Source organism: Platalea leucorodia, assembly GCF_965183815.1.
Source record: "Platalea leucorodia genome assembly, chromosome: 3".
Lineage (NCBI taxonomy): Eukaryota > Metazoa > Chordata > Aves > Pelecaniformes > Threskiornithidae > Platalea > Platalea leucorodia.
In genome coordinates, this window is record NC_138825.1 from 125,849,680 (window position 1) to 125,861,961 (window position 12,282).

Here is a 12,282-nt window from a genome sequence, read left to right on the forward strand (position 1 = left end):
GCAGCCCAGTTTCTTGCTACCTATTCTGTAGACAGGATTTCTCTTTCCAACTCAGTCTGACAGAAGGTACAATCAGAAGTCAAGAGGTCTAAGTATCTCAAGAATCTGATTGCCAGTGGACAAGCATTTGGCCGTGCCTATAAAAGAGGTATGGGGAACAGTGATGCAGGACTGGCCAGTGAGAGAGATGGATGACAGCACAGTACAGGTCAAACCTTTCCCTTCAGCCTGACAAGCTTCAAACTTTGAATTTATTTGCTTATTTATTGAAGCAGCAGCATGGATACCAATTACATTGAAGATTCATGACAGAAGTCATTTAAAAGAACAAACTAATAGGCTCAAATTCAAGGATGAGATTTAGACAACTTCAGTCCGTACTGGGATTCAAGATACAGCAGTGGTCGCTTGGACCAACACATCCAGTTCTAACGTTAGGTGCCCTAGGTTTTCTGCCTTTGCTATATAATACTAAGTTAATGGTGTACTCATCCCGTTTCACCAAGTCTGCAGGGGTGCTAAACTCTCTTGCACCGCTCTGCTATCCCTCTAGTATGTTCAGCAGATCTATGGAGATCTCTCTTTTAACAATACCCTTTCTCTGATCAAGGCTGAGTTTCTAGGAACTGCATGATTTTCCTTCTCTTTCAACGACAAAAAAGTATGAGTAGAAATAGCATAACAGCCAGACCAAGTGAGGAAAGAAATGCTACTGTTCCCCGGTTTAAATGTCTAGCAAATACCAAACCAGTGGAACTTTCCAGTTTAGCAAACTGCTGATAATCACAGTAACCATTTCTCTGCTCTTTTTAGACAAATTAACAGAAAACTCCCCAAACAACTCTTGAGCTCTCGACAACGGATTTTTGTGGGGGTTTTAGCTTGTACTTACACTACTGGAAAAGTTCTGAGCATACTTTACATGGGGATGGGACGTTATAAAGCCTCTTGGGGGTCTTCAGTGTTATTCACCATTCTGTAAGACACAATGAAAAGATACAAGAACGTCAGAGATTTCTATGAAAGGCAAATGCATTCTGACTCCTTGTTATCTGACTTACAATTATACAACCGGCTTACAGAGGGCAACCTTAGGGCAGTTTCACCAGGCAGTGGTGCCAAATCACTTCTCCTTAAAAAAACAAAGACAGGCGCCTTCAGGATCCTTCTCAATCACCCACTCCATCCCTCTGCTAAAAGGCAGTACAATGTATACCGATCACTAAATATAGCCGTGGTTAAGAAAAATGTTCCCTGGAACAACTGAATTTTCTTATATCATCTTTCAATTTATTCTTTTTTCACATGGTCCGTTAAAGCCTCACCCTCTTCCTTCACTTTGCCTTCAGTGGGATCTCTGACATGGTTTGCAACAGACCCATGGTCTTAAACTCTGGCGAATATTCTTTTACATCCAAACACCCTATGAATTGTAACGACTCAGGTTATTAACGGATACTTCACAGACCCAAACAAGGCCAACCAGGTGAGTATTCTGAGCTTGTGTACATCCACAGGTTAAAAACTGGAAATGTTCAATCACATTACTCTGGATAACCTGTAACTAATCCAGACCCATCTATAATCACAGACAGACTTCAATGCACATGGTAGATTCCTAAGGAGAAAGTTGATGTCTGGTAGCATAATCAGTCCAGAGACAAAAATTTAAATTACAATTGATTTCTTTTGGCCACAAGTAAATTCATCTATGCAATCATTTAGCCTTATGACAGTTACCTACCCTTTTAACTCACAAAAGCTATTAAAAGGATTATTTGGCTAACATCCGCAAAGCGCTTAGAAGACAGGTACTATGTTCTGAAAAGAAATGACCTAATAGAATTTTCTTTAGCCATCACTGCTGATGTCTCTCTCCGCAAACTAACACAGACTGAAAGTGCTTCAGAAGTCAAACTATTAACCAGCGGGAAAGAGAAAGGCAGGATACTACATCCAGGCAGATGCAGAAAGAACTAGAGAGAATATTTACACTTCAGGCTACGGGAGCATGTGAGCTGGAATAGGAAACAAGTGGGTCGAGCAGCACAGGGCTTTGCATGGGATAATTTACCCTGTTCCATAAAGAAACGTCTGTAATATTAGCATCCAAGCCTTGTGGACGGACACATCTTGGCTCTTCTCGGTGGTTAAGAGTGGTCCAGACGCTATAGCATGGCTCTTCCTCTATCACACCTGCTATAAGGTTTGGGGAAGAACTGCAACTATTCCACATGGAGTCCACTGGGCATACACAGACTATGCTATCGTTTATGTGGCTTTTTCTTTTTTTTTCTTCTTTGTGAAAAAAATTAGGAACTCTCAGGGCAAAAGGCTGGGCCGAATGAGCTTTTCCCGAAGTAGCAGCAGTCAGTTTCTGGCCACCAACCTTCCCAGGGGTTTTATGTCTGCCCCTACGTGGTTGCTCCCACCCAGATGTGGCAAAGGAAAGCCCTGTTTTCATGGAGGGAGCTGCTGAGAGCTGGCTGCCGCCCTTTCCAAACCAATTCATTTGGCCTACATCTAGGTCTCGAGTTGCCTTCTTCCTCTCCAGGAAAGGAGGTCGCCAAGAGCAAGGTCACAGACAAGATGAGTGGTCCCAGCAGACCACAGGTCAGGTACCGTGGCCTGGGAGAGAAATCGTGACACCGAAGTACTGATGGATGGAAAAGACAAACACACAGGTCCCTTGCAGTCAGCCACCCCAAACCTTTTAAAGATAGTTCTACACCAAAACACTTCTGTTGAACGTCTTAACTGCATTTAAAACATTTTCCCTGAAGCAGTCACAAAAAATATGAGATCATGCTGTTGACTTAGTGCCAAATTTTGAGTTTAATACAGAGAGCTGTTTTGTTTTCCAAAGAGGAACAAATCAGACTTAAATATATACAAACTTCCTGAAGGTCAGAGAGGCTAATGATAGAGAACTGGATAAAGATCTGCTTCCAGGGTGAGGAGTGTGGAAGAAGGAAAGAACAAGACCCATGAAGGAAAGAAAAGATCACCTTCCATCACCATGAAACGCAGTGTTAAAACTAGAATAGAGGAGATGAGCTAGAGAGCCAAAGAAAAGGCTGCAGTAACTCAGGTGTGAGATGACAAAGGCAGGCTAATGATATTAGTGATACTAATGGAAGAGAAAAGAATGGTACCGACCTCGGACGTTATAAATGAAGAGCCATTAGGATCTAGCCCAAATTTGGGATGTGAGCAGAGGAGGAAGAAGGAACTTTTCCAAGAGAGTCCAGATCCGTGAGCGCAGACAGAGGACGATAGCATTTCAGCAGAGATAAAGAGGAGAGAGTTCATGTGAAAAGAAGAGGAATTTTCCGGTTTTGCTATGTTAAAGGTTGAGGCAGCAATATTACAGTATGAATGCCATCGCAAACTGTCACAGACGGAGCCAAGCAGTAAGGCGGGTCGGGGAATCCTCAGGTCTGCCTCGGTAGCTGGACTTGTGAAAGCAAATGCAGTTGCACAGAAAGGAGAGGAAGCTAGCGCTTCCTACGGCTGATGCCAGAACAGAACGGCTGCTATTGAAAAGGGTTACAAATAGGCTTTGACTCAACCTTGGTCTAAAGTTCAGTGGCACAGAAATACCTTCCCTGCCCCCACACACATGTAAAGGTTGCTTAAGTATTTTTGTAATTTAAGGGCACATCAGACAGGAGACAAGCAACCCCTCGCCTATAATTTTAGCCAAAAAAGTTCAGCCCCGAACAACATAACTTCCTCCACCAAGCAATCACGAGCCTGAAGTCAGGAATCAATATCCCTCTTTCCCTCAGTCTCCTTTTAGCATAAACCGAAGCAGCAAACCAGGTTTTATCACAGCAGCAAAAGCAGGTGTCACCACAATCTATAGTTGATATGGAAGTAAGAACTCACAAACCTTTGCCCTTCTCGCATTATTCATTAAATAAATTATCTGCTAACACAGGGAAAACACTACCAGCTCTCCTTCCTATTTCTGGCACAGGCAATAAAAAAACCTCAATATTAATATGGAAATCATGGCCACAGTTGTAGAATCAGATGTAATGAACAATCTTGTCCCCAGCTTAAGTTGCTATAAAGGCAGCTTAAATTTACAATGGATGAGTCTTCATGGCAATCTGTTTTTCAGATATTAAAAATCTCATTTTCTCAGCACCAAGGACAAGTGGAAGTATGAAGCACTGGAGTATCAACTCTGCATTTGTCTCACTTGACATGAAATCATTCTCATTTTAGTTCAGATTTTTAATACATTCTTGGGATCCACTTCAGTTTTCTTCATTTCTCACTGTATGCAATTAAATGTTTTCAAGTATAGTTCACCCTGATCCACAACGCCCTGCAGAGGCAAGGAAGAAGTCACTTGGTAAAGATGAGGCTGATATCACTTATTTGGAAGGGAAATTCATTTTCCCTTTTAATTTCTGAGTGAGTCACACAGTAAAAAATAATGCCACCACTTTGTATTTCACTAATACCTTCCTTGGTCGGTTCTTAAAAAGGGCTTTACAAATAACAAATTAAAAGCCTTTGTCCTTGGGGAAGAGAAATATCACCATTTTGTCAGAAGTAAAACATGAACAGGGGGGCTAAATTCTTGGCTTAAAGCCACACAGGATAGTATCAGTGGCTGAACCTGGTATCTGCCTGAGGACATAGCCCCACTACTGCAAGAGGACTATCACCAAACCAGCTATTGAAATGCAGAAGAACCAAGTTTCAGCTTGCTGATAAACCTGGTGCATTGCATGGTGAAGAAACAGTGCAAATTCAGCCCAAGAATGAAGTTCTACCGCTGCTGAATTTGCCATAAAGGCGGATTCCCAACGCCATGCATAATTACAAACCAATCCTCTCCTAGAAGTAACAAAAAATTTCAAAATTTAAGTCTTTTACTTAATGTACAGCTTAAGGTTTATAGGAATTATCAGGTCTCCTGGCTGGACTCTGTGCATGTGTGCATATGCACGTGTCTACAAACACGGGCCACTACGTTTCATCCGCTTCACCTTCTCTACACCGAGGCCAGCATAAAGTAAAACAAACCTGTTATCTGGCTTAACTTATGTCCAGAAGACACCTTGCCTCAAAACCAGCAAGAGACAAGGATCCATCCATTCTAGTTCATACCAGTGGTTAATCACCCTCTCCGTTACAAATTTGTACTTGATTTCTACTTTGAATGTGTCTGGCTTCAGATTCCAGTCTGTAGCTCCTGTTAAGCCTTCCTTTGCCAGCTGGGAGTCCTTTATTCCTGGGAGATGTTCAGACAGGCTGTTGTTTACCCAGTGCTTTTAAAACTCCAGGTACTGCATTTGTATCAAAACTTAAAGATAAATTCATCTGGGTGCATGCACAAAAGTAGGACTAGTGTCCAGAATACTAAAGCTAATCTAGGACTCTCTAGCCCATTTTCCCAAAATAGGCCTATTAGAAAAAAAAAAAAAAAAAAAAAAAAAAAATGCTATGCCATCTGACTCGAGGATGTGTTACATTTGTGCCCTGGAAAGCAAGGTTAAGAACCTTCTCTGAAAACTGCCACCTCCTGAGCACACGCTGTGGCTTGCCGAGGTGCAGCATCCAGTTTCATGCCATCGTTGTACCGCAACATGAAGAGAAGAGTTGGTTCTTAAGTCTCCAGGCTCCAAGTTATTTAAACATCGCTACTTTAATTTAGCACATTGATCTGTACCTTGAGCATGGTCCCGTGCAGACCCTCAAGGTACGCAACAAGCTCTCATCGAGTATCCTTGCTCACCGAGCAATGCAGCCACTGCATTTGCTGCAGCTTCTGGGTTACCTTGAGCCGATGCTGGCGAGGAGCGTGCTGGCTCAGGTGCAAGGGAACAAGGCATGAATTGCTATGGCAGAGAACTTGGCTTAAGGGACAGGTCCCAACCTGTCCCTTAGAATTAGAATCACAGAGCGGTTGAGGTTGGGAGGGACCTCTGGAGGTCCTTTTGTCCATCCTCCCTGCTCAAGCAGGGCCACCCAGCGCCAGTTGCCCAGGACCATGTCCAGATGGCTTCTGAGCATCTCCAAGGTTTGAGACTCCACCACCTTCTCCGGGAGACCTGTGCCAGTGAATCAAAGGGAGCAAGAGAGCATACTTTTTACGAACACAAAAATTCTTGGAGAAACTGCTCAGAAGTTACCTCCAATCAACTGTTTTCAGTCTTATTGTGACTATGCTGGTTTACCAAACCCTTTGCAGTACAACCCAGGAGAAAGCTGTATTTTGGGATTATGGTGAGGGAACAGAGTAGCATCTTGCCAAGCTTACAGCAAAAAAATTTTTATGGGATCCTGTTCCTCCTCAGAACTCCTTAACTGAAGGGAAACCAGCGAAAGAAGCATTTTCCCCTTTTGAAAACACACATCTCAATCTCATGATAAAGCCACAGTTGGTAAACTTAAATAAGCAAGCAGGTAAATCATTGCTTCCACAACATGCTGTGCAGTAGATCTCCACAGAACAAATTGCCAAGGATTGCAGTTCAAACTGTTTCTCTCTTCTTTTCCCTCTGCAACCCCACGCAAAAGAAACCTCCTTACCCAAATTTAGCGGAATTGCCTATGGTGCAAGCCAGAGGCCAGGCTCCATTTTGAAGCAGCCTAGCAACAGATCCTCTCTACAGAAAGACTAAAGTCAGAAAATCATGACGTTTCCCAAATTCACCCAAGGCTTCCAGAAAGGCAGAAAAGGTCATCTGCATTTCACTGGAAGGGACCCCGAGTCACTCCAGAAATCCCAGAGATACATAAAAGGCAATGCAGCCCCCAGTAAAAGGACGTAATTTCGTATTGCTTTGTCCTTAATGGCAGCTGGAAAATGAAATGCTGTCATCAGGATACATCTGCAGACACATTTCAGCAGAGAACCCCAGGTTATATTTTCATTATTGCTTACAAATGAGCTTCCGGCCTTAATGTACCAAGCACCTACGCTGTTGCATCTCCTGAATTTCAGTGTGTTGTCCCCTCCAATCACGTCTAAAAACTTGCCTGGAACCAAAGGCCAGACTTGAATTAGCTTTTCTGGCAAAAATTACAAGTGAATCTTGACAGTGGAAGACTGACAGCAAGGCACACGAACTCATGGCTAATGGCGATAGCGAACGGCTGCTACGAAGACCACCTCCTTAACGATCCAAGAGGTTATCCTAGTCCGCTTAGATCAGTTTGAGCACTGAAACAGATGAGGAAGAGTGAGGTGGTCATTCACAGAGAGAGAGAGAATTTAAGGAGACGGCGACTCTCAGCTGAGTGGTTCAGTTCGAGATGTTCGACGCTGCATTGCAACAGGGCAGAGGCTGTCACGAAATTAGTAAGTGCATGTCGGAAGGCAACAGGGAGGAGCAGAGAGCTGAAGGAGCAGTCCAGTGCCAGCTAACTCCTACAGAGCTACAACGGGCAAGACGTACCTTAAAGTAGAATAAAGATTTAAAGCACTTCCAGGCCAACATTAGGGATTATACCTTGAACTCTGTGGATACGTACACCATAAAGCACACACATTCATCTGGACAAAACTGCACATGGGAGATTGCCGAGTCCTTGAGTCCAAGCCTGGGCCAAATATACAATAAATGAGAGGCTCATTCAAAAAAGAGCCCAATTAACACTAATTACCTTGACAGTTTTCTGCAAGGAATACAGTGACATAGTAGCACTGGATATGCCAACTGAAGTGAGATTCTATATTGCCAAGCATAATGTGCGCATACTGCGAGTATACCCCGCTGCAGAATAGTGTTAGATGTGAGCATCTCTGCTTGCTACGTCTGTTCAGGCAGGCTCACGTGCAGTCCATACCGGTGTGGTTATGACCGTAATACTGCTGCAGTTAAATTTCTCACCAGCTGGAACTGCTCAAATGAATTACTATGCAGTACGCTGTGGAAGAACCTGACCTCCTGACGTGCCCCAAGTCTGCTGTCTCTCTAGTCCAGCCAGCACCAAGTATCGGGTTTGGCACAGAGGAATTACTGACCCTGATCAACTGCAATTTGGGTGCAACAGGATGCAGACCGAGCACACTATGCCCAACAGTGCACGCCAGGAACAAGAAAGAAACGATTGCTATCACGGCTTCCAGGTCTCCGTGGGGAGCTCACTCATGTTGGAGAACAACCTGACAGAGTTGTCCTGCATACCACACCTGGCAAGAGGTACCCAACCGAAGGAAAGCCAGCAACAGCAGCAGAAGCACAGAATCCTGCAGGTCCGAGATGGTCAGCAGTGCCTTCAGAACACACATCCCGTACATAAAACTTTAACAAACTAATCTCAGCCTGCTGGTAACAGGACATACAAAGATGAGAAAACATACTAGTTTTCCCAATGTCTAGAGGACAACTAACCACGGCTACCAGAATCGGTGCTTACAGAGCCTGGCTTTTGATCTTGCAGTTGCGCAGGTTGACATGTTGGACTTGAAATAAGTATAGTCTTTTAAAGACAGGCCTTCCTCTTTGGCTATCAGTTCCACTCAGACCTGCAGCTTGCTTGTCCCAAAGAGGATACAAATGTCCACTACGAAGACTAATGCTCAGTTGCCGTGTAGGTCATGGCCAGTGACAGGCAAGTTCAAGAGCACAAAAACGGGAGGCACTGCAAAACGTACCACAGCCCCAAGAAAACAGAGCCTTCACCCGACTGAACAGGCAGAGACCTTCCTTCATCTGTGACTCTCCAGGGGACCCCTGCGCACCTCAGTAGATGCCATCAAACCTTCTTTAGCAGCATTCCAGAAGTCGCACGTGGCATCAGGTCACTTGACAGAGAGATTAATTGCAAGACAGGGGTACCACAAATCCTTGGCAGGCACAGAAAACTGCTACTACACGATTCGATGTGAACACGAAGATGCCCAATGCAAGATGCATGTGTATTCAGCTGAAGAACTTATGCCCAGTTGCTGACCTGAGAAAAGAAACCAGGAGTCTATCTGCCATCACTGGTACCAGGAACAAGCACGGAAGAGAAATAAGTAACGCCTTACGATCCTTTATTTTTGCATTGCTGTGTGGCACAAAAAAAGTATGAAGAGGAATGTGGTATCACTTGGCAAGCGCAAATACACTGCATAAAATTTGAGTGTTATCTTTTTTAAAATAGGTTTTGGATTTAAGATCATCATCCCCTTTTCCCAAACAGTAATCTGATAGCATGCTCTACAAACAATAAACTTGTTAGGAACTTCACAAAACGTTGTGTTCTGAAAAGCTTTGCGAGCTCTCAGTTGCTTGTAATAAAATAAGCGTGCAACTGTTTTCCATCCCCAAACAAGTTCGCATAAAATTGTGCCATAGAAGGAGACTAAAGCATGGCAGTCTTGCCGATGTCTGCCCTCTGCCTTACAACTGAAGGTAGGTTTGACGGACGGTCATAGGGCACCCGGGGCACCCATCTGTTGTTCGCTTCAGAATACAATTAGTTATCAGAGAATCGGCGTGTCCGCCAGGGATGCTGGGACTGGGCTGGGATCCGGCAGATGTGTCCTCACTGCAGCAGCAGATCAAACGAGTCTCCTTGCCCCTCTCCATCCCCATGCCCTTGTCAACTGGTTGTGCTTAAAATATTGATCTGTGGCTCTACCCCCCTTTTCTGCTTTCCCCTTTTCTTCCTCTCTGATGACCCAGACTTTCATCCATGTCAAGCAAACAGTACGATCCAAGTTTTCTTTTTCACATGCTTTGCCAGAAAGCCTGTGGGGCTCTTTCACCCCTGCAGAGGTACAAGGTTCAGCAGATGCAAGTGAAAGAGGGCAATCTTTTTTCTCCAAGGTAAAGCTGTACTCTGGTAGATTTATTCTCAAGACACTCCATCTTGTTTCTACCCACTGACTAGTTTAGAAGAAACAGAGATTACTTCGGTCAGCAGACTAGCAGTGATGAAAATGTTCTGGTTATACCGGTGTTATGAAAATAAATTTTAAAAAAAGGAACATTTAGCAATGTGCTTTCATAATTTCAGGGTTTGAGGCACTTCATTATTTGGAATAGCACGCTTGAAAAAGAACAGTATCTGTTCATGAAAAGGGCATTTGTTTGTTTGGGGTGTTTTTCATGTGATTACTTATTGCCTGAATAGCATATGAAGAACAGATCAGTAAACTATAGAACTACACCCTGTACAGAAACCTCATACGCTCTCTTAGACGCTTCTGTCCAAATAAGTAAATAAAAAAATAAAATATCCCTAAGCACCCATTAGAAGTGGCAATAACATTCAAGCAAACATCAACTGGATGCTCAAGCAGGAGATCCTAACAGCCAGCACAGTCACTCCCCCTGTCTGCCCCTTTAGCCCAGGCAGCACACCCCAAACGGAGATCGCCTGCCGGCTAAACATTACTCTTGCAAAGGCCTTCTCCAGCTTAACATATTAACAGGGATTTATAGGAGTGACTGTCTGGAACACTGCTTAACAATGCTAATAGCAGAGTTCCAAGAAATCAGTAGTTTGGCAATTACAAATACAGCAATACATGCTGAAATATGTGCTCACGCTTGCTAAACCTGTAATCCAAGTTTTCTTTTTCGTTTTTTTTTTCCCTCCCCATAATAAGTGGTTTAATTTTAGCAGAAATGATTCATTCAGTGCAGGTTTGCTTCCTTTATTTATTTAATTTTTTTTTTTGCACTTGGAATCCATCTTGGATGACATCTAACAGGAAGACTGGAGGAGGGAGGCAGAATCTGGCTTTCTAAAGAAAAGCCAGCCCATTAAATGCAGCGTCTTCCGTAATTTTGTCGTAACTTAAGTATCTCTGTAACTTGGCAATTTCCTCCTGCAATAAACAGATACCAGGCAGACGCATACCCTACCGGTATTCTAGCGCTACTTTTGCTCTAAGCTGGGTCCAGGCCAAGAAAGAGCCATTCCCATGGCCTTAAGACATACCCCATCCCCAGACAGTCTGCTCCGGCATCGTGATACAACTGTAGGAGCGTCCCGTGCTGCTCTCAACCTAACCAGGCTGAGCAGCACCTTTGCCTCGTAGGAGCCAGGCTTGCGGGCAAGGAGGACGTACCTGTTTGTGCATTTTGCTTAAAAAAAAAATTTTAAAATTCCCCCTACTTTGAGGCTTTGATTATGGAAGTCTCCAACTCCGCTGGTCTTATTCATAACTTTGGGGGCTTGTCCCAGAACTCAACGACCTTTGCTGCAGACACGGAGGAATTAACCCAAGTTTAGGCAAGCTGCGCTGCCCAGCCAGCAGCACACAGCGGGGACAGGGCTGTTTAGCCTCTGTGCTCTACCTACCACCAAAAAAAGAGTCGTGTCAGCGGCAGAAAGCCTTGACGACAGAAAGCCTTGACGACAGATGCAGAACTCTGGCAGGTGGCTTTTGACGCATGGAAGGTAACCGGGAAGGAGGTGGGCAGAAGAGCAGATGACAGCTTTGGGACAGCACTGTAGGACTATTACGGCAAAACTTTGCTAAATATATCTGCAGTGCAAAGTAGGTGGGTCAGAACATACCTCCAAGAGAAATCCATATTTGGAAGCATAGCCCAAGTGGCAAGCTATATGTTCAAAGTAGGTATAAGCACAAGCATAAGGGCTTTAAGCAAGAACACTTGAAGGATTTGGAGTCTCCCCTCCCCACTCACATATATATAGTCAGACAAAACCACAAAGCAAGCCTGCAATGTAAAATACTCTTCAGGAAGCAGGCCAGAAAAATAAACAGAGGCACAGGGCGGTGAAGTGACCTCCAGTCTCGAATGAAATTATTTAGGAAGCTTGGAACCAAATCGAGACTCTGAGCGCCCAGCCTACACCCTCTCACCTGCGACTGGGCTGAGACTCAGTAACTCATTCCACATGTGCCATGCAAACCTGCTGCACTGCAAAGGGCCAGCTGGTTATTTCCCAAACACGCGGTACTCTGAGCTACATAAAACAGAATTCTAATTCCAATGCCAAGAATCCAGTAAGATGAGGACAAAAAGTAGAAAACAGAGAAATTTTATTACAGAGAATTCTGAAAAACTGATGAATTTTGTTGGGGTGTGAGGGAGTTCTGCTGAATTCCATTAGAACAGGAAACCCAGCTTCAGCTGTGGGAATGTATTGGAAGTGTTGATAAAAGCCAAAATTGCAGAACATTTGGAAATGCATAATTTAGTAGAGGACATCCAGTACAGATTCATAAAAGGAAGGTCATGCCTGACAAATCTGCTGAAATCCTTTTTATTATACGACCAAATCGTTAGGTTAGACAAGAGTGAAACAGTGGACGTAAGTTATCAGGATCTCAGGAAAGCATTT

The 12,282-nt window shown here is 43.9% G+C and overlaps 1 protein-coding gene across 8 annotated transcripts in view; it reads right to left on the minus strand.

Moving 5' to 3' along the window:
- Nucleotides 1–12,282, minus strand: part of HMBOX1 (homeobox containing 1) — a 112,499-nt gene that overhangs the window by 64,724 nt on the left and 35,493 nt on the right. For 7 of the 8 annotated variants that reach the window (XM_082305831.1, XM_082305825.1, XM_082305830.1 and 4 more), the window contains exon 2: nt 893–976. The exons of the other annotated variant lie outside the window; for it this stretch is intronic. In XM_082305831.1, coding sequence (XP_082161957.1) covers nt 893–915 — 23 coding nt within the window. In that variant the 5' untranslated portion in view covers nt 916–976. The remainder of the gene's footprint in view (nt 1–892; nt 977–12,282) is intronic. 8 annotated transcript variants of the gene reach the window in all.